Source organism: Suncus etruscus, chromosome 12 (assembly GCF_024139225.1).
Source record: "Suncus etruscus isolate mSunEtr1 chromosome 12, mSunEtr1.pri.cur, whole genome shotgun sequence".
Lineage (NCBI taxonomy): Eukaryota > Metazoa > Chordata > Mammalia > Eulipotyphla > Soricidae > Suncus > Suncus etruscus.
The window spans coordinates 8869374-8891899 of record NC_064859.1 but is presented as its reverse complement, the minus strand read 5'-3'; the positions used below and the strand labels follow the sequence as shown (position 1 = coordinate 8891899).

Sequence of the window (22526 nt, the reverse complement as noted above, 5' to 3'; positions counted from 1 at the left end):
CATTCTTCATTAACATTAGAACTTGGCAGGCCATGGTCCAGTGAATACATCAGTCTATAGTAGACATATGTACATTTCCCAGAGCTGTTCTGATGTTTCTGTTCCATTTCTCTGCATGTATCTCCAAATCCCTTGAGTTTCTGAAAGTGCTCTTTTAAAACATGCACATGCCTTTATCTATTTCTGCAGTTGCTCATATCTTATACCTTTATATTTTAAATGAAATGTTATGCTTTTAAAAGAATTAGCAGGCGAGTCTAAGAACTTAATCACAGTTGATAGCCTTGTTTCCAAGTGTTCAGGAGGTCCAAGCAATGGATTTTTGGAACTTATAATCCCCTTAGAAATTGTTAGTTGTCCTCTTTAGAGTTTAAACTGACCTTTTCAAATTGGAGTGGGCAGAAACAAAAAAGAACTTGGAAAATAATAAGTCCCCACATGTTCAAGCTATTTCTGGTTTATAAAGTGGGTTTGTATCATCATTTTATTTGTCCTCTCAATAGCCTCTGAGGTCAGTATGAGGTTTCCCAACGCTGAGCAAGCAAGTATGACAGACTCCAAGTTATACACTTAGCAAGAAATGGAGCAAGACTCGCAAAGTTTTTCAAATCAGATCTGATTTTCACTATTCCACATTTTTTCCTGAATGCTCACACTATACAAAGTGCCCTGACAGTCATCCAAGGCAACTTTAATTTCGACCTCTAAAAGCAAGGGACAAATGTGCCCCCTCCTTGTTTGCTTCCATATCTTTAGTCCCATTGTTCCCCAGCCCAGAAGTTCTGAGTGAGGCAGGCGTCTGGAAACATGATTGAGCGTGAACTTCATTGTATCTAGACGGTCTGAAGGGAGGAGACAGTTCTGTGGGGCCCCTATCCGACTGGTGGCCAAATGCAACCCAGGGAACGGGGAGAGGAAGGATGGAGAAAGAGGGAATGGGGGTGGGGGTGAGGGGAGGATAAGATGCCCCCAAAACAGCAGTTTTTGTTAAGCCTTCCGACCCCAACGTGGGAGAGCATGGCTTATCTTGAACTAGTTCCCTCTAGGTGGGTCTTTGGCATGTAAAGAGGATGGGGGAAGGGATAGAAGCCAGCTGTGTTTTGGGTAAAAACAAGTTGTAAACCAACAAACACAGTTCTTTGATGCCTAAGTCTGGGTTCGTCCTATTATTTCCAGAGATCCCAAAATGATTTGAAACATTTCATTTTTATTGGAAATAAACATTGGCATTCTTCCAGCCACCTTCAATGTAAATGGGCCACATTTAAAAGTGGCTGAAGCCGTATCTACCTCCCATAAATTGGGGGGAATAACCACATATTGTGCTTCCATTTTATTTGCCCAAGGTGTCCGTCTTCACCCATGTCTCTCCTTCTTAATTTCATAGTTAACGCATAAAGGAATTCCACCTGTAGACGTTTGTTCCTCGCCTTTAGAGGTCGAAATTAATGTTGCCTTGGACAATTGTAAGGACACTTTGTATAGTGTGGATATGTGTGAGTGCTAGGAAGAAGAAAAAAAAAGTGGAATAGCCCGTCTCCATTTCTCCCTTTCTGGGTGATTTTCTTTGTGAAGATTGTTGTTGATTGTTGCTTTGTTGCTTTGCTTTGCTGCTGCTGCTGCTGCTGCTGCTGCTGCTGCTGCTGCTGCTGCTGCTGCTGCTGCTGCTGCTGCTGCTGCTGCTGCTGCTGCTGTCCACTCCTTTTTCACACCCACCAGCAGAGCACCTGCTCTGCCGTCTGCCTCTGGAAGACAGCTCCCTGGGGATCAGCCCCCTGGCCAGGAAACAGGGTGGCAGCGGCCGCAGGAGTCCGACGCAGCGGGAGCGAAGTAGCTGCTCACGAAAGAACGTGCGGGCGCTGCCCGGGCCCTGCGGGTCTATTCCGGGCGCGGCGCGGAGGGCGGGCGCTGGGCGAGCATCCTGCCGGGGGAGGGCCGAGCCGGGCGCCTGGGCTGCTCCGCCCCGCGGAGCCTCCGGAGCTGGTTCCCTCGCCCTCGCCGGCGCCATGGACCGAGGCCGGGGTAAGCGGGCTCAGGCGGGTGGGCCGGGACGGGAGCGGAGCCTGGCGCGCAGGGTAGAGGGGAGGCGGGCTGGGAAGGGGGAGCTGCCCCAGCTGGGTGCAGGTGCCTGGGGGCGGTGGCCACTCGGCCCCCGGGTGAGTGGCCGGGGGCTACCGCTGGAGTTTGCACCCACCGTGGTGGTCCTGAGGCCCAGGAAGGCCAGGGAACCTTATTCCTGGGCAGGCCAGCGCCTTGCACTCGAGGCCTTCTGGAAGGGTAGGAAGAGGCCACACACACACACACACACACACACACACACACACACACACACACACACACCCCTCTCCACTCCTCCAACATGGGCAAAACTCCTACACACACACACACACACACACACACACACACACCCCTCTCCACTCCTCCAACATGGGCAAAACTCCTACCTACTGTGTGCCAGACGACTGTGCAAACCAGGTCCTTCCACTCACTGCCCTCTAGAATGGTAGGAAGGGGCCAACTGTGTTAAACACACACACACACACACACACACACACACCTCCACTACTTCTTCCTGGGCAAAACTCCTACTGTGTTGTGTGCCAGGCAAGAAGCCCTGGGCCACCGAAGTTTGATTTGGGAAAGGAAAGAATGATCTCACGCATGCTTGTGTGCTACTGTGTGTATGTGTGTGTGCATGTGTGCGCTGTCTGCCCCACTTGGGCTTGACGATTTGTGTGATCTTAGACCAGTCCCTGCTCTTCTCCGGGCCAGCAACCATATTAGACCAGAGGCTGTCGCTGCCCCTTTCTGCGTGGATTCTTAAAGAGGAGATGAAAGTATTGATGAGTGGTTCACAGAATTGGAGGGTAGGGGTGAATATGGGGCTGGGGCGAGGAGTCACAGAGGCAGGTGGAAAAGAGCAACACAAGGGTGTTGTTTGTGTCAAGGCCCAGATTATCCGCTTGAAATTCTGTCTGTCAAGAAGTGGCCTGCATCAACCTGGGGGCAGGCTGGGAATGAAAAACCCAGGATACTACGCCCCCCCCCCCCACCTCTGGGATCCCAAAGGATCAAAGTGTTGATGCACTTGGAAAATTGATGAGAGGTGTGTCAAAATAAGTAGCATTCTTTTTGGTGTTGTTTTGGGGCCACGCCCACAGTGCTGGCTCTGCACTAAGGAATCACTCTTGGTCTCAGGGGACACGGGATGCCGGGGATCAAACCTGGGTTGTCCCTGTGCAAGACAAGTGCCCTACCTACTGCGTTATTGTAATGATTCACATTTTCGTTCTTATTGTTGTTATTCATGGAAAATCCTTCCTTGTCCATAACCTTACAGTCTTTCTCCATCTACTTGCTTTGAAAAGGGGAACGGCATGACCAAGGGTGTGGAAGCTAGGAGAGTCATGGGACAGAGTTTCCTCTCCTATACTCCCTATGTGGATAAAGACAGGTTTGATGAGCTAAGAGAACCAAAGGGAGCTCCTAACTTCAGTTCAAGATGACGGGAAGTTCCCAGAGGCTGGGAACTTTGTGCGGACACCCTGGGCTCAATCACCAACATGGTTTGGGTCGCAGAACACCTCCAGTTGTGTCCCCCCTCATAAAAGCTTCCCCCAACCATCCCAAAACAAGTTTGAATTCCTTTGCACTCTAGAAACTAAGACTATCATATGCTGAAGCAGCCACACCTGTTTACTGAACCCTAGACACTGAGCCAGGAAAAGAAACATGAGAAAATGCATCAAAGTCCCTCAGTCCCTCTTTCCTGCCTCCAACTTCCTTCAGAAGAAGGAAACAGAGAGCACCACCCCACTCACCATAAAGTTTGCCAAAACTTCCCGCTGGTCCCCAGTCCAAAAACCCATGCCTAGTATAACCATAATCATGGGAAACAGACTGCTCTTTGTCCAGTTCAAAAATAACTCATTCTCTTTGCTTAGAAAACTGAATAACCAGTGCCTTGGTGCATGAGTCTGCAGCAAAGGCTGTCAGAATGCAGAATGTTCTAGAATTCTGGTCATCTTTGCTACAGGCTTTTCTAGCCTATGTTTCTATGTCCCTTGTGCCAAGGTGCCATTACATGATTTAGTTGTCTGGCTGGCTATTGGTGTCTAACTGCCCTGCCCACACTGACCTGAAGGTTAGATGCTTGAGTTTGACGTTGCAGTGATGCTCTGGGCTAGTGGTGCTGAGGGGCTACCGGGTGTTTCTCTAGGGGCATGTAGTGCCAGGAGTCAAACCCTAGGCCTCCAACCCTTTGAGTTATTTCCTCAATTCCCAATTATTTCTTCACAATATAGTGAGTTTTTCTATCAATCTTCATGAGAGGAAAAATTGAATTTTGATTTTTTTTTTAAAGACTACAACTAGGGACCAGAGCAATAGCACAGCAGTAGAGCATTTGTCTTGCATGTGGCCGACCCGGGACAGACCCAGGTTCAATCCCAGCATCTTGTATGGTCCCCCGAGACTGCCAGAAAAGATTTCTGATTGAAGAGCCAGGAGTAACCTCTGAGCGCTGCATGGTGTGCCCCTCCCTCAAAAAGAAAAAGAATTCAACTAACTTCTCACATAGGACAGTTGTTTGGGTTTCAGAGGCCTTCTCAAAATTTGTGTAAAGAGGTCAACACTCTAGATCTGCTTAGCTCTTTCTGTTCCTTCCTGAAGGACAAGGGTGAGGCAGGGCCTCCTCCTGTGTGAATACCCCCCTCCTAGGAAATAGGCTTGGCAGTGATTTCCTTGACAAAGCAGGCTGCCATTACAGAATGTCACAGATTGGCTGGTCAAAAGAGCACACACGTTTTCTCACAGTTCAGGATCAAAGTGTCATCCAGGTGCTGCTTCTCTTCTGGGCTAGCAGATGGTCGGTCCACTTCTGGCTTGGCCCCACTTGGCCTCTTCTCTCCCTGGCATCTTTTCCTCTTCTTGTTGTGAACTTCAATCCAATCAGATTCAATTTGATCACAATTAAGTGTGACTTTAATCGATCCCCCTAAATCCCTATTCCTAATTCCATGTGGGGTTAGGAGTTTGGCTTCCGAGTCAGGGGTTGTCCAAGGTAGTCCCTGCAACAGTTTAGGTGACGGACATTAACATGTGTAGTTGGTCCCCAATCAAGAAACAGCTGAACCTGGAACAGAGTCCATGCTGTTCACTCTCTCCAGTGTAGATGGCCAGCCTAACTCTATGGCAGCACCTAGACACCAGCTCTGGACACCTCCACTTGCCTTTGCTGCTGTCTCGGCCTCTTCAACAGCATTTTAGTTACGACCTAAAATCAGAATCCAAACAATAGAGAGTGGAATCTTCCCTGGGATGGAATTTTTCTTCTGGGATCTGTGTCTTCCCTAGAGTAAAGCAGCATTCATGAGCAGCAATAACTGATAGAGAATTCTTATATTCGGATGAAATTTTTTTCAATAAGACTTTCCAGATCATGAATGCCCTACAGAGACAATCTTTGTTTAAAAACTTTATTTATTGATTGATTATATATTGATTCATTGATTGATTGATTGGTTTCTGGAACACAGCAGAGCTCAGGGGTCACCCCTGGCTCTGCACTCAGAAATCGCCCCTAGCAGGCTGGAGGACCATATTGGATGCCGAGAACTGGATCAGTCCCTAATTGGCCACATGCAAAGCAAACACTCTATGGCTGTGTTATCTTTCCGGCCCTACAGAATCTATCTTTACCATAGATAGACACCACATCTGCAGGATAGGTTCTTAACTTTCAATCTTTGGATAAAGATAAAAATGTCTACTAGTAAGGCCATTTTTTAGGGGGCTTATAAATTAAATAAATGAAAAGTACTGCAGAAAGCACCTAGCACATAAGGTCCACTCAAATATAGATTTTGGCCAAATAGCAAAATTTTCTATCAGGTTGAACATAAGATAACAAATTGCTTTATAGAATAATACTTAGTCCTTCCACAAGCTATATTGATTCTAGTGACACTTTGAGTCTCTGCTGCTTTGAATATTAGAACCAGAGAGCGTAATGAACAACTCAGACTCTGGGTCCATCCTGTTCGTGGGCTCCTTCTTGTGGTTGACCTTTAGAATCCCATCTCAAAATCACTGTCAATTAACCTGAGAAGCTTCTACACCTCAAAGGAGATAGTGCCCAGAATACAAGAGCCACCCACTAAGTGGGAGAAACTATTCACCCAATACCCATCAGATAAGGGGCTAATATCCAAAATATACAGGGCACTGACAGAACTTTACAAGAAAAAAAAATCTAACCCCATCAAAAAATGGGGAGAAGAAATGAATAGACACTTTGTAAAAGAAGAAAACAAATGGCCAAAAGGCACATAAAAGATGCTCCACATCACTAATCATCGGGGAGATGCAAATCAAAACAACTATGAGGTACCATCTCACTCCATTGAGATTGGTGCACATCACAAAGAAGGAAAACAAGCAGTGCTAGTGGGAATGTGGAGAGAAAGGAACTCTTTTTCACTGCTGGTGGGAATGCTGTCTAGCATAACCTTTATGGAAAGCGATATGGAGATTCCTCCAAAACCTGGAAATTGAGCTCCCATATAATCCAGCTATACCACTCCTAGGGATATACCCTACGGAACACAAAAATACAATACAAAAATCCCTTCCTCACACCTAAATTCATTACAGCACTATTTACAATAGCCAGACTCTGGAAACAACCAAGATGCCCTTCAACAGATGAATGAAGAAACTGTGGTACATATACACAATGGAATATTTTGCAGCCATCAGGAGAGATGAAGTCATGAAATTTTCCTATACATGGATGTACATGGAATCTATTATGCTGAGTGAAATAAGTCAGAGGGAGAGAGATAGATGCAGAATAGTCTCATTCATCTATGGGTTTTAAGAAAAATGAAAGACATTTTTGCAATAATTCTCAGAGACAAAAGAGAGGAGGGCTGGAAGGTACAGCTCATGACATGAAGCTCACCACAAAGAGTAATGAGTGCTGTTAGAGAAATAACTACATTGAGAACTATCCTAACAATATGAATGAATGAGGGAAGAAGAAAGCCTGTCTTGAGTACAGGCAGGGAGGAGGTGGGGAGGAGGGAGATTTGGGACATTGGTGGTGGTAATGTTGCAATCGTGAAGTTCTTTACATGATTGAAGTCATACAACTACAATTATATTTGTAATCATGGTGTTTAAATAAAGATAAAAAAGTCACTGTCAAACTGACTTCTGAGTGACTGATCAAATACTAATACCTCTCTGGACCAATTTGTTCATTTTCTTCTATTTGTTCATATTTCTTCTATTTATTCTAGTCTGCTTACTTGTTCCTAATGTTGTGTCTTCACCATTTTGTTTTTATGATTTTTTTAGTCGAGTGCCCATATTTTCACTGATTTTAAAACATACCTTCATAATGTTCATTATTTTTTTTAATTTTTTAAATTTTATTTTATTGAAACATTATGATTTACAGTCTTTCAAAGTCGGGTTTTAGACATACAATGAATCAGGCCAGTCCCACCACCAGTATTCACCTTATTCTACCAATGTTCCAAAAGTGTATCCCATTCTACCCTTCTGCCCCCTAGCCTGCCAATATAAAAGCCCATTTTAAGTTCAGATTGTTAAATCTATTGTTGCCTGTGGCTTGGATATTTAGTTCTGTCCTCTTTTTTAACACTATCAATGCACCTGATAGCACTTGGTTCCGGGACCCCATCCTATCATAGTTGTGTTTCTCCTATTCCACTCAGTTTTTTCCCTTCCATGGGAAGGGACTACTGGTGTTCAAGACAACTCCCATTTAGACCATTGTATTTCTTTCTTTTTTTTTTATTTAACCAACTTTATTACATACATGATTGTATTTGAGTTTCAGTCCTGTAAAGAACACCACCCATCACCAGTGCAACATTCCCATCACCAATGTCCCAAATCTCCCTCCTCCCCACCCGACCCCCGCCTGTACTCTAGACAGGCTTTCTATTTCCCTCATACATTCTCATTATTAGGATAGTTCAAAACATAGTTATTTCTCTAACTAAACTCATCCCTGTTTGCGGTGAGCTTCATGAGATGAGCTTTAACTTCCAGCTTTTTTCTCTTTTGTGCCTGAAAATTATTATTGAAAAATGTCTTCATTTTTCTTAAAACCCATAGATGAGTGAGACCATTTTGCGTCTTTCTCTCTCTCTCTGACTTATTTCACTCAGCATAATAGATTCCATGTACATCCATGTATAGGAAAATTTCATGACTTCATCTCTCCTGACAGCTGCATAATATTCCATTGTGTATATGTACCACTGTTCCGTTAGCCATTCATCTGTTGAAGGGTATCTTGGCTGTTTCCATAGTCTTGCTAGAGTAAATAGTGCTGCAATGAATATAGGTGTAAGGAAGGGATTTTATATTGTATTTTTCTGTTCCTAGGGTATATTCCTAGGAGTGGTATAGCTGGATCGTATGGGAGCTCGATTTCCAGTTTTTGGAGGAATCTCCATATTGCTTTCCAAAAAAGTTGAACTAGATGGCATTCCCACCAGCAGTGGATAAGAGTTCCTTTCTCTCCACATCCCCGCCAACACTGCTTGTTCTCATTCTTTGTGATGTGTGCCAATCTCTGAAGTGTGAGGTGGTACCTCATAGTTGTTTTGATTTGTATCTCCCTGATGATTAGTGATGTGGAGCATTTTTTCATGTGTCTTTTGGCCATATGTATTTCTTCTTTGTCAAAGTGTCTGTCCATTTCTTCTCCCCATTTTTTGATGGTATTAAATGTTTTTTTCTTGTAAAGTCTGTCAGTGCCTTGTATATTTTGGAGATTAGCCCCTTATCTGATGGGTATTGGGTGAATAGTTTCTCCCACTCAGTAGGGAGCTCTTGTATCCTGGGCGCTATTTTGTTTGAGGTATGCAGAAGCTTCTAAGTTTAATATATTCCCATCTGTTAATTTCTGCTTTCACTTGCTTGGAGAGTGCAGTTTCCTCCTTGAAGATGCCTTTAGTCTCAATCCTGGAGTGTTTTACCTACGTGTTGTTCTATATATCTTATGGTTTCAGGTCTGATATCGAGGTCTTTCATCCATGTGGATTTAACCTTCGTACATGATGTTAGCTGGGGGTCTAAGTTCAATTTTTTGCAAGTGGCTAGCCAGTTGTGCCAACACCACTTGTTGAAGAGGCTTTCTTTGCTCCATTTAGGATTTCTTGCTCCTTTATCAAAAATTAGGTGATTGTATGTCTGGGGAACATTCTCTGAGTATTCAAGCCTATTCCACTGATCTGAGGGCCTGTCTTCATTCCAATACCATGCTGTTTTGATAACTATTGCTTTGTAGTACAGTTTAAAGTTGGGGAAAGTAATGATTGCTTTAGCTATTCGAGGGTGTTTATTGTTCCAAATGAATTTCAAAAGTGCCTGATTCACTTCTTTGAAGAATGCCATGGGTATCTTTAGAGGGATCACATTAAATCTGTACAATGCTTTGGAGAGTATTGCCATTTTAATGATGTGAATTCTGCCAATACATGAGCAGGGTATGTGCTTCCATTTCCACGTGTCCTCTCTTATTTCTTGCAGCAGAGTTTTATAGTTTTCTTTGTATAGGTCCTTCACATTTTTAGTCAAGTTGATTCCAAGGTATTTGAGTTTGTGTGGCACTATTGTGAATGGGGTTGTTTTCTTTTTTTTTTTTTTTAAGCAGATTTTATTGTTTAGTTTAAATTCTATTTTTTTTTTGTTTTTTTTTTGTTTTTGGGCCACATCTGGCGGTGCTCAGGGGTTACTCCTGGCTGTCTGCTCAGAAATAGCTCCTGGCAGGCACGGGGGACCATATGGGACACCTGGATTCAAACAAACCACCTTTGGTCCTGGATCGGATGTTTGCAAGGCAAACGCCGCTGTGCTATCTCTCCAGGCCCGGGGTTGTTTTCTTAATGTCCATTTCTTCCTTATTACTATTGGTGTATAGAAAGGCCATTGATTTTTGTGTGTTAATTTTGTAGCCTGCCACCTTGCATATGAGTCTATTGTTTCTAGAAGCTTTTCTGTAGAGACTTTAGGGTTTTCTAAGTAGAGTATCATGTCATCTGCAAACAATGAGAGCTTGACTTCTTCCTTTCCTATCCTGGATTCCCTTGATATCTTTTTCTTGCCTAATTGCTATAGCGAGTACTTCCAGTGCTATGTTGAATAGGAGTGGTGAGAGAGGACAGCCTTGTCTTATGCCAGAATTTAGAGGGAAGGCTTTTAGTTTTTCTCCATTGAGGATAATATTTGCCACTGGCTTGTGGTAGATGGCCTTAACTATATTGAGAAAGGTTCCTTCTATTCCCATCTTGCTGAGAGTTTTGATCAAGAATGGGTGTTGGACCTTATCAAATGCTTTCTCTGCATCTATTGATATGATCATGTGATTTTTATTTTTCTTGTTGTTGATGTTGTGTATGATGTTGATAGATTTACGGATGTTAAACCAGCCTTGCATTCCTGGGATGAAACCTACTTGATCGTAGTGGATGATCTTCTTTATATTTATTTATTTATTTATTTATTTTGGTTTTTGGGCCACACCCGGCAGTGCTCAGGGGTTACTCCTGGCTATCTGCTCAGAAATAGCTCCTGGCAGGCATGGGGGACCATATGGGACACCGGGATTCGAACCAACCACCTGAGGTTTTGGATCGGCTGCTTGCAAGGCAAACACCGCTGTGCTAGTGGATGATCTTCTTAATGAGGCATTCAATCCTATTTGCCAGGATTTTGTTGAGGATCTTTGCATCTGTATTCATCAGCAATATTGGTCTGTAATGTTCTTTTTTGGTAGCATCTCTGTCTGGTTTAGGTATCAAGGTGATGTTGGCTTCATAAAAGCTATTTGGAAGTTTTCCTGTTTTTTTGATTTCATGGAAGAGTCTTGCCAGGATTGGTAGTAGTTCCTCTTGAAAGGTTTGAAAGAATTCATTAGTAAATCCATCTGGGCCTGGGCTTTTGTTTTTGGGCAGACATTTGATTACTGTCTTAATTTCCTCAATAGTGATGGGTGTGTTTAGATATGCTACATCCTCTTCATTCAACCGTGGAAGATTATAAGAGTCCAAGAATTTATCCATTTCTTCCAAGTTTTCAATTTTAGTGGCATAGAGTTTCCCAAAGTAGTTTCTGATTACCCTTTGAATCTCTACCATATCAGTAGTGATCTCTCCTTTTTCATTCCTAATACAAGTTATCAAGTTTCTCTCTCTCTCTCTTTCTTTGTTAGTTTTGCCAGTCAGTGGTCTATCAATCTTGTTTATTTTTTCAAAGAACCAACTTCTGCTTTTGTTGATCTTTTGGATTGTTTTTTGGGTTTCCACTTCATTGATTTCTGCTCTCAGCTTTGTTGTTTCCTTCTGCCTCCCTATTTTTGGGTCCTTTTGTTGAGCACTTTCTAATTCTATGAGCTGTGTCATTAAGCTCTTCAGGTATGCCCCTTCTTCTTTCCTGATGTGTGCTTGCAAAGCTATAAATTTTCCTCTCAGTACTGCTTTTGCTGTGTCCCATAGGTTCTGATAGTTTGTGTCTCCATTGTCATTTGTTTTCAGGAAGGTTTTGATTTCCTCTTTGATTTCATCTCGGACCCACTGGTTATTCAGTATTAGGCTGTTTAACTTCCAGGTATTAAAGTTTTTCTTCTGTGTCCTTTTGTAGTTCACATATAATTTCAGGGCTTTGTGGTCAGCAAAGGTAGCCTGCAAAATTTCTATCCTCTTGATATTATGGAAGTATGTTTTATGTGCTAGCATGTAGTCTATTCTGGAGAATGTCCCATGTACATTAGAGAAAAATGTGTATCCAGTCTTCTGGGGGTGGAGTGTCCTGTATATATCTACTAGGCCTCTTTCTTCCATTTCTCTGTTCAGGTCTAGTATATTCTTGTTGGGTTTCATTCTGGTTGACCTATCAAGTGTTGACAATGCTGTGTTGAGGTCTCCCACAATTATTGTGTTGTTATTGATATTATTTTTCAGATGTGTCAACAGTTGTATTAAATATTTTGCTGGCCCCTCATTCGGTGTGTATATGTTTAGGAGAGTGATTTCTTCCTGCTGTACGTATCCCTTGATTAATACAAAATGTCCATCTTTATCCCTTACAACATTCCTAAGTATAAAGTTTGCATCATCTGATATTAGTATGGCCACTCCACTTTTTTATGGGTGTTGTTTGCTTGGATGATTTTCCTCCAGCCTTTTATTTTGAGTCTATGTTTGTTCTGACTATTCAGATGCATTTCTTGTAGGCAGCAGAAGGTTGGATCGAGTTTTTTGATCCCTTTAGCCACTCTGTGTCTCTTAACTGGTGCATTTAGTCCATTGACATTGAGAGAAATAATTGTCCTGGGAGTTAGTGCCATCTTTATATCGAAGTTTGGTTTGTCTGTTGGTCAGTCTTGTCTTAAAGTATGCCGTTCAGTTATTCTTTTAAGAATGGTTTTGAGTCTGTAAAGTTTCTGAGCTGTTGTTTGTCTGTGAAACAATGTATTGTTCCTTCAAACCTGAAAGTGAGTTTTTCTGGGTGCAGTATTCTTGGTGAAGCATTTATTTCATTGATTTTTGTCACTATGTCCCACCACTGCCTTCTGGCCTTGAGTGTTTCCAGTGACAGGTCTGCAGTAAATCTCAAGGATGTCCCCTTGAATGTAATTTCTCTTTTCGATCTTGCTGCTTTTAGAATTCTGTCTCTATCTGTGGGATTCGTCATTGTGACTAGTATGTGTCTTGGGGTGTTTTTTCTGTGGTCTCTTTTAGTTGGTACTCTTCGGGCATGCAGGATTTGATTGCATGTATTCATTAGCTCTGGTAGTTTCTCTTTAATGATGTTCTTTTTTTTTTTTTTTTTTGGTTTTTGGGCCACACCCTGTGACGCTCAGGGGTTACTCCTGGCTATGCGCTCAGAAGTTGCTCCTGGCTTCTTGGGGGACCATATGGGACGCCAGGGGATCGAACCGCAGTCCGCCCTAGGCTAGCGCAGGCAAGGCAGGCACCTTACCTCCAGCGCCACCGCCCGGCCCCTTAATGATGTTCTTGACTGTTGATTCTTCCCGGAGATTTTCTTCCTGGGTCTCTGGGACTCCAATGATTAAGTTGTTTCTGTTGAGCTTATCATAGACTTCTATTTTCATCTGTTCCCATTCTTTGAGTAATTTTTCCATTGTTTGATCATTTGCTTTGAGGCTTTTTTCCAATTTCTTCTGCTGTATGGAATTGTTATTCATCTCATCTTCCAGTATACTAATTCTATCCTCAACTGCTGTTAATCCATGGGAAAGCTCAACCATGTTTTTCTTCAATTCATCTACTGAGTTTTTCAGACCTGTTATTTGACCTGAAATTTCAGTTTGGAGTTTTCTGATTTCTATCTTCATATTCTCTTGATTCTTATTATTGTTCTCTTCTATACTTTGCTCGAGTTCTTTGAACATCTTCCATATTGCTAACTCTAAACTCCTTATCTGAGAGACTGACTAGTTGGTTGGTCATGTTCAAGTCATCAGAGTTGCCATCTTCATTCTCTATGTCTGGCGTTGGCCTGGGTTGTTTCCCCCATTGTCACACTTGTATTGTGGGTTTTTCTACGTGTTGTGGTTGTATTCATTGGCTAAATGATGTGCACGGTCGCGAAGGGAAGCGGCGGGGCCGTGCTCCTCTGGCTCCTCCCTTTCTGGGCGTGTCGAGTCACCTCCAGGGAAGGCTCACGGGAAGGCAGGTCCGCAGATGAGCCACACACAGGATGAAATCAGGCCGAAAATGCAGCACAGCACAGAAGAGAGGCAGATAGGGGTGCTGGCATCTGAGATCCAGCAGAGTTCAGTGGCTCCTCCCTTTCTGGGCGTGTCGACTCACCTCCAGGGAAGGTTCACGGGAAGGCAGGCTGTCTGCAGATGAGCCACACACAGGATGAAATCAGGCCGATAATGTAGCATAGCACAGAAGAGAGGCAGATAGGGGTGCTGGCATCTGAGATCCAGCAGAGTTCAGTCTCATGGTTATATTCTATCTGCTGACTCCCATGAAGGAAGTCTTCTTCAGATCTAGTCCTAGGTGATCTTCTCCCTACTTTACAACTAATTCTTTTTGCAACCTGGAAGTTAATTCTGCGAGTATATTCTTTGGGAGATCATCTTGTCTACTGATCCAAAAAAATCTGAAGCTCTGCTTTTCATTAAATGATTTTTTTTTTTTATTTTTCAAAGTGATCCATGCCTCTGTAACAGCCTTTAGAACCTTAACAGGGAGAACACATCTTCTCTGGCTGTGGCTTCCCTTTGCCAAGTGGCCTTCAGCTGCTGTTTGCATATTGTGGAGGCTAAACCTGTCATTTTCTTCTGTTTCCAGAGATGTAAATCCCATGCGTCTTCTCTGCCATTCAAGTTCATTTTTTATTCCTTCTCTCAGTGATTGCCCTTCTGTAAGAAACACTTCTATCTATTTTTCCCCCAAACATGTTCCCTAAAGTCTTTTTTTGTTATCCTGGAGACTCAATGGAGCTGAGGAGTTCAAAGAATAGAGAAACTATGAACTAGGTCTTGACAACTTTCTGGCTGGATGATTTTGTATGAACCAACATAAATACTCTGAATTTTAGTGTCTTTAGCTGGTATACCATGGGAATAGGTGGTACCTGGAGGCTGGCACTAAGAGACTTTTCTCAATGAAAGGTCATACTTACCAGAAAGGATGAGGAGGGTTTCAGCTCTACATTGCACTGGCTATATGTGGTCACAAAAGACAATGGGACGGGCCCGAAGAGATAGCACAGCGGTGTTTGCCTTGCAAGCAGCCGATCCAGGACCAAAGGTGGTTGGTTCAAATCCCGGTGTCCCATGTGGTTTCCTGTGCCTGCCAAGAGCTATTTCTGAGCAGACAGCCAGGAGTGACCCCTGAGCACTGCCGGGTGTGGCCCAAAAACCAAAAAAAAAAAAAAAAAAAAGACAATGGGAGCACACCTCACTCTTCCCAGCAGAGACTTCTCAGATCCCAGTCCCAGGCATTGCCTCCATCTCGGTGTCCCCTGAGGCCTCTCTGGTGTTCAACCTTTCCACTGGAGTCAGAACACTTTTCTGCCTCATTCTCAGTATCTATTTCAATTCCCAGTTTTCACAGGGGTGAGACCCTGCCAAGTTGCCTCTCAACTGGCCTTTGTCATGAGGCATCTCATTAGTCAACAGAACACTACTCTCTGGTTCAAGAAAACAATCCTGATTTGCAGTTTCTCATTCCCTCTTACCCTTAAAAAGAGCTTGCAGCTGAAAGTGTGAAGTACACACTTTTATATTTTTATAGCAATCCACACCGATGCGCACTCCCACTCACTCGCTCATACATACAACAAACTGTATTCTCCCCCTTTTCTTCTTTTTTTTTTTTGTTTTGGGTCACACCCGGCCGAAGAGATAGCATGGAGGTAAGGCATTTGCCTTTCATGCAGAAGGTCATCGGTTCGAATCCCCCTTCCCTTCTTAGCCAGTCTTAAGCGAGTAGTGTGCATGCGCAGCCTTCAGTGTTACTGCCAGCTGTTCTGCAAACAGCCCCTCTTCTTCGAGTGCCAACAGAACCCATACGTCTATTCTTTCCCTCTTCCAAGTACCATCTCCTGGACTTTTACAGGTCTACTAATCTTTCTATATGTTTTCTCTGTGGCTTCCTTGACTTGTCTAAATGTTTTCTCCTACAGTATTTTTCAACAATGGAAAAAACATGGATTTGGGGATTAAGTAGGTCTAGTATAGTTGACCACCACCACTCTTTAAAAAAAGGCTTTCCTGCCATTTCTCCAGTTTCCAGTCCCACTCATCTCATAGTCATTGGTCTGTTTGTCATAAAACAAGCTACCCAGATAAGGCTTATTCCTCAGTCTGTAACAGTAGATAAAAGATACCCAGAATTGGAAGGCAGAAATGGGGTTACACTTTGTCCAGCTCACTCGCTAGCTTTTTGTTCTTTGACACTTTCTTGCTCCTCTCTCCTGATCTTCCCACCACACTCATTCCCTGGAAAGTAGGTAACACTCAGACACTAAATCCATCGTTGTCCATGGGTAGGTGCCTCTCTCACCTCATCTGCTATCTGGTACATTTCCATTCACAGATGAACCAGCTTCTAAATGACCCAACTGTGAACTCATCCTGTTCACCACCAAATCAGATGATCCTTCCTGTTTCTCTTTTTCTGTGAGCAGCACAACCATGTGAGAAGCTATTGAAGGAAATAGGGTTGTTTTGTGAACTATTAACCCAATTTTAAAGATTTGATTGAAAGGGACACCTGGCGGATCATTTCTCAAACTAGCTCTCCAATAGAAGTAGTTCAAGAAAAAGTCTCCAGAATGCTCTAAAAGATTCTAAACAGCGGCCAGTTTGAGCCTCATCCAGTGTTCCCCAAATTGGACAATCGGGGTGGGATAGGGTGTAGTGGGGATGCATCAACCTCAGTACAATTGGTTGGAGCCTTTTTATTTGGGGGACTCACCTGGTGATGTTCAGGGTTTATACCTGCCTCTGTACTCAGGAATCACTTCTGGCTATCCTCAGGGAACTATATCAAATGCCAGGGATTAACCTGGGTTGGCACATTCAAGGCAAGCATCCTTCCCACTGCACCTACCTGGAGCTTTCAATTTGCTCACTTAGAGAAGACAATTTTCTAGGGGAATGCTGAGTACTTTTTGTTACAGATGAAAAGAGTAGGCCCTTCCTGTCCAGGGATCCAGTGAGCCAGAGATTAAATTTCCCCCGCCAAATTAGGCAGCCCCAAAATGATTCCTATGTGACCAAAGTTAGATGTAGGTTAAGAACACCTCCTTGATATTTAGGTTTCCTTCATAGACTCTGGAGAACAGGATTTTGGGGGGAGGAGGCCACACTTGTGATGCTCAGGGTTTACTCCTGACTATGCACTTAGAAATCTCTCCTGGCTTGGGGGATCAGATGGGATGCCAGGGATCGAACCAAGCTTTGTCCTGGGTTAGCCGCGTGCAAGGCAAGTGCCCTACTGCTGCACTACTGCTCCAGCCCTGGGAGAACAGGATCTTTAGGACATTTTACTTTAACCTATATTGGGGGTGGGGGTATCATACCTATAATGTTTAAGGTTTCTTTTTCTATGCTTAGGGATCACTTGAGCAAAGGGGACTCAAAGGGGATATAGCTGATGCTGGGAAATTGATTCTAGGTCAGTAGTGTACAAGGCAAGCACTCTACCCACTATACTAACTCTCTGACCCCAATATTCTGCTTTTATTTAAATGTACTCTATATCCTAATTTTTAATGGGGCATTTGAACAATATATAATTGAAGATAGAATTTGGAAAAAAGAGGACCATAAACAATTAGCTATTTAAACAATATATATCTTATAAATGTATATAAAGATATAGTTTTATTTTATACACATTTTATCATTTATAATCACAGTTATTATGAAATATGCCATCACATAGTCTATATTACCTTCTATTTATGCTTTACATAAATGTGTGTTTATGTTTATTATTTATGCTTTTATTTAAAATAGAGACAACATATCAAAACATTTTGCTTAAGTCCTTCAGTGCTATCTTGTCCTGAATATGAAAGCCACAATATGGGGCCGGGCGGTGGCGCTAAAGGTAAGGTGCCTGCCGTGCCTGCGCTAACCTTGGACGGACCGCGGTTCGATCCCCCGGTGTCCCATATGGTCCCCCAAGCCAGGAGCAACTTCTGAGCACATAGCCAGGAGTAACCCCTGAGCATTATCGGGTGTGGCCCAAAAAAAAAAAAAAAACCAAAAAAAAAAAAAGAAAGCCACAATATACAAAGGTCCTCAGGCCCGGCTCTGTCTGTCTCCAGCTGCCGTTAGATCCCTATGACTTCTTGCTCTGGACCTTCATATTAACCTCCACGGGTTAATGCCTGCTTTACTCTTGACTCTTGGATACTTCCTCCCACTCCATCCCCTATCTGGATGCCCAACGCAAACTGGACTTCAGCTAACTGGACTCCAGCCGACTGCCTTTCCATTGATCTGGGTACTTGTGGGATTCAATCACAGTCAAGTAATAGGGCAGCCTCCTTCTGACTTCATCCACTGCTCTTCTGTGAGCATTTTGTGTCATGCTTCTCATCTAGGAAGTACTCAAAATGTGTATTAAGATGATGGACAAAAGAAAAACACACACACAATTCAGAGTAAATGCTAGATGCTTCTTTCTCCTGAGAGAGAGTCTCCATATCAATGATTCTCCTTTTAGGAACAGGAACAGAGCTATCATCTTCATACCTGTGGCCTGTCCTTAACACAGTCAAGACCACATGAATCCTGGGCCCGGAGAGAAAGCACAGCAGATTGGGCACTACCTTATATTGACAGAGATTATATTCCCAATATCCCATATGGTCCCTGAGCATACCAGTAATGGTTCTTGAGCCAAGAGTAGTCCCTGAGCACCTCCAGGTATGGCCCCGAAACAAACAAACAAAAAGATCCTAAATTTAGCCAGCTGTTGAGAAAAACTATCTTGGGTGTCTTCTCCTATGTCCTACCATTTTTATTAGGTGCTTTCTAGGTTTGCTCTCACTTTTTCCAGCCTGCCTAAACCCTGGGATGTCTAGCCAGCACCAGCTCTCAACTCCAACAAGGGCTCAGAATCATCCCCTGTGGAAACTGCTGGAGATGAGATGGGCTGGGATAGGTGGTGACGTTGGTGAGCAGGAGTGGTGCGAGAGTGGGAATGTGTCCTTAGGTGAAGCTGCACTCGTGCCTCACTTTTCCATGCCCTTGGCCCTGCTCAGGCACCTTCAGGACTGTGCTTGCACTGCCTCTCTCCATTTTCAATCAATTGGGATGCTAGGGCCTCCTCGGTCTGCTACTCAGTGTAGTGTTATGAAAGCTGAAAGTGTTTTGTTTTAGCCTTAAAAAAATAAAGGGAAGAAAATAACGCCAAAGAGATAATCCACAGGCTAAGGTGGTTGCCTTGCTTGTGTCTGTGGCCACGTCAGTGGTTCACATCCACACCCCACATGATCCACACCATGATGTGCCCCTCCCCCCAAAATGTTCAGCAAAGTATCTGTTATATGGTCTGTAGTAGTTCTGAACACACTCTCTCACCCCCAAAAAATATGTCCGTGGATCACAGAGATGGTGCACTGTGCTTCTTTGAGGTCCTTCCCAGTGCCTGTCTCCACCATGATTCCTCCAACTTATGTTCACACTATGTCCATCACATCATGCTGGAGTGGGACAGATAGACACAGGGTGGAAGACACACACCCCCCCCCCCCCAGAGTCCAACTTGGCACAGCCATGGCTTCTATAAGATGAGGGCAGTATCTCTTAAAGCTTCTTTTACAAGCATTTCACACTCACGAGGTGTCTCCATTTCAGGGGTGCTAAGCATGGCCAAGTGCCTCAGCATTTCCTTGGGAGCCTGGTCATGGGCACACTTGTAATGCCACACTCCTTTCTGGGAGCACTGACTACAGGCAGGGAGGAGAAGGGGTTTTGTAGGAGGGTTCCTCAGAAAGTGACCGAAGAAACGCTTCCTCCATGGCCCTTCCAGCCTTGATTGCCACTTCTGGCTTTTCAACTCTGTGGAAGGGAAAACTGAGACCTGTTCCCTACAGGACAGATAAGGAAACTGAGGTTCAAAAAGAGGGCTTCGTGCTTACTTGTCCTGAAAGAACTGCCTTTGCAAAGGACAAGCCCTGCCATGTTCTCCCTCAGCCAGTCCTCATCAGCTCTTTCAGATGCTTTTGCTACCCTAAGTACCTCCTCTGTATTTAGAGGAGTTCTTGGGTCAGAATCCCTCTTTTTTTCTCCCTGCTTTACATTTGAAATTATCTACCACATAGCAAAATAGCCAAGGAAGCCATCCCCCTGCCATAGCAGTATGTCAGAGTGACCCGCCACTTAATCCTTGTGCAGGCACTAACCTGTCACATCCTACCTCCCTGTGTATCCGATATGCCACAACTCACACTAGTGCTAAGCACCCACTCACAAATGGTGTCTGCAGCTGTGAGTGAAGAGCATCTCTAAACTAGGTAACTTTTGCTCTCTTAACTCAGATAGGATACGCAGATGAATTATAAATATGTATATGGTAGATGTTTTATAATTTATTGTGGGTTACTTGTAGGCTCGTGAGTACCTTCCCCAGGGAAGGGGTGTTGATAGGCCCAACCATGTGGCACAAAGACAATAAAAGAAATTCATTTTTTATTTATTTGCATTTTAGTTATCCTATCATTTATTTTCAGTGCATAAATAAGAATTTGTTCCAGGACTTGAGGGAAAATACAGGAATTAGGGCTCACGCCTTGCATGCAGTCTGGTTTCATCCCTGGTACTGCATCATTCCCTGAGCACTGCCAGGTATAACTCTGGAGGCCCCAAGCACTAATGGGTTTCTTAGGCAATCCCCAGCACTGCAGGTCCAACCAACACTGCATTCTGGGACCCTAGAACTTGACCCTATTAGCCAAGAATAGCCAGGAGTGTCTCCTAAGCACCAGTTGGGAGCCCCCCTTAAGAAAAGAATTACATCTATATGTGTTTAATCTCTATATTTTATATATAGGTATATATAAAATGTTTTTATAGATACAAAAATGCAGGTGTCAAATATATGTTCAATTATTTTCCTTTTACAGACAATAAATGAGGCTTGGAAAGGCCAGTTTATTTGCCTAGCCCTCCCTCCAATCCTGAGTTCTTTATCAAATGCTAGAGTCACCCCCAGGTCAGATATTTAATAAGAACTTACTAGGTCAAGAGATCAGGGCATTGGCAGGAGAGGTGTAGATATCTGAGCAGTTGCAGGAGACACACTCCACAGTGGACGGTACGGCCAGGCAGCTGGTCTGAGCCTGTGTGGCCTCAAGTTTCTCATGATCAAAATTCAAGAACCTGTCATCCTAGAATTCACAAAGAAACAGCCCCAAAGGGGCCAGAGGGGGTTGTCTCCCACCTAAAATTCCATCCTGCAAATCTCCTTTCGGCCCAGTGAGGGTGGAGATATGAAGTCTGTTCCCTGGTACAGCTGTTGGTTGTAGGGGAGGAATGTGGCACCACAATGTTGTCATTCTTCTCCTGATCCAGAGGGGTAAGCTCCAGGGCTTTTAATAGCCTTCTGAGAATCACTGGGGAAACTGATCTCATGACTGAGAGAATTGGGCTGTATCTTTTTAGGCACCTCTTCTCACTGAAGAGTCAGATTGGGCCACTGGTCGCAGCTGAGAGCCATGTGGAGTCGCAAAGCGTGGTCCCTGTCCCACAGGTGCCACTCAAGCTGTCCCTGGGCTCAGGCATCAGCACAGCTCAGCCCATGTCCTGGCACCCGCTTTGATCATGGCACAGCCATGTTCTTCTTCATATATTGTCTGTGGCTGTTTTCTTTTTTTTTTTTTTTTTTTTTTTGGTTTTTGGGCCACACCCGGCGGTGCTCAGAGGTTACTCCTGGCTGTCTGCTCAGAAATAGCTCCTGGCAGGCACGGGGGACCATATGGGACACCGGGATTTGAACCAACCACCTTTGGTCCTGGATCGGTTGCTTGCAAGGCAGACACCACAGTGCTATCTCTCCGAGCCCGTCTGTGGCTGTTTTCTTGGCTCAAGTGCTGCAGGGTTATTGCAGCAGAGGCCAAATGTAGCTTGCAGTGTAGCTGGCCTTCTGTAGAAAAGGCTTGTCTTGCATGTGCCTGACAGGGGTTCCATTCCCCAGCATTGCGCCAGGAAGAAGGCTTGAACACTGAGGGTATATTTGGTATGATTCTGTGGGTGTGTCCTGGCTGTCACAACAGTATTCAAAGGCAATGTTGAAGCACCCCAGAAAGCCATTAACCGTTTGTTTGTTTGTTTGTTTGGGGACCACACCCAGCATTGCTCAAGGGTTACTCCTAGCTTTGAGCTTCAAACTCAGAAATCACTCCTGGTGGACTAGGGACACCATATGGGATTATGGGATGCTGGGGATTGAACCAGGGTCAGCCTCATGCAAGGCAAATGCCCTCCCTGCTGTACTCTCCCTCTGGCTCCCATTAACTAGTTTTATCTTGAACTACTGAAAGTTCTAGAAACCTTTGCAAACATAATCTTAAGCAATAGAATTTAATATTTGCTTAAGCTCTTGGATGAAGTAGGACTGAGTACAGTTCTATTCCTCCCACATTCACAGCTGCCCCTCTGGAAACCTTGAAGACCTACAGCTCCCTCGGAAGAGTGTTTGGAAACCCATTAGCTAGTCAGTTTGCATCTGGGGAAGCTGGGAGCCAATGGCAGACTTTGCCTAAGGTTACATGACCAACTTTCTGTGAACTCTCTGGAAGCCCCTCAGACGTCCTACAGTCTTGCTATTGTCAAGGCATAGAACATTTGCTGACTTTGGGGTCCTCAGGGACCCACACCATGTGTGGGAGGTTGTGGCAGGCCCTGGCTGGCCCTGTAATGGCCCCAGTGCAAAGACTTGGGCAGGACATGATGATGTCAAGACTTATGAGCCTGTTTTGTTTTT

At 44.1% G+C, this 22526-nt stretch overlaps 1 protein-coding gene across 1 annotated transcript in view; it reads left to right on the top strand.

The window, feature by feature from the left end:
• The first annotated feature begins 1954 nt into the window (after positions 1-1954).
• Positions 1955-22526, top strand: part of AFAP1L1 (actin filament associated protein 1 like 1) — a 79457-nt gene continuing 58885 nt past the window's right edge. Inside the window, exon 1 of the mRNA XM_049785178.1 lies at positions 1955-2022. Within this exon, the coding sequence (XP_049641135.1) occupies positions 2007-2022 (16 nt within the window). The 5' untranslated portion in view covers positions 1955-2006. The remainder of the gene's footprint in view (positions 2023-22526) is intronic.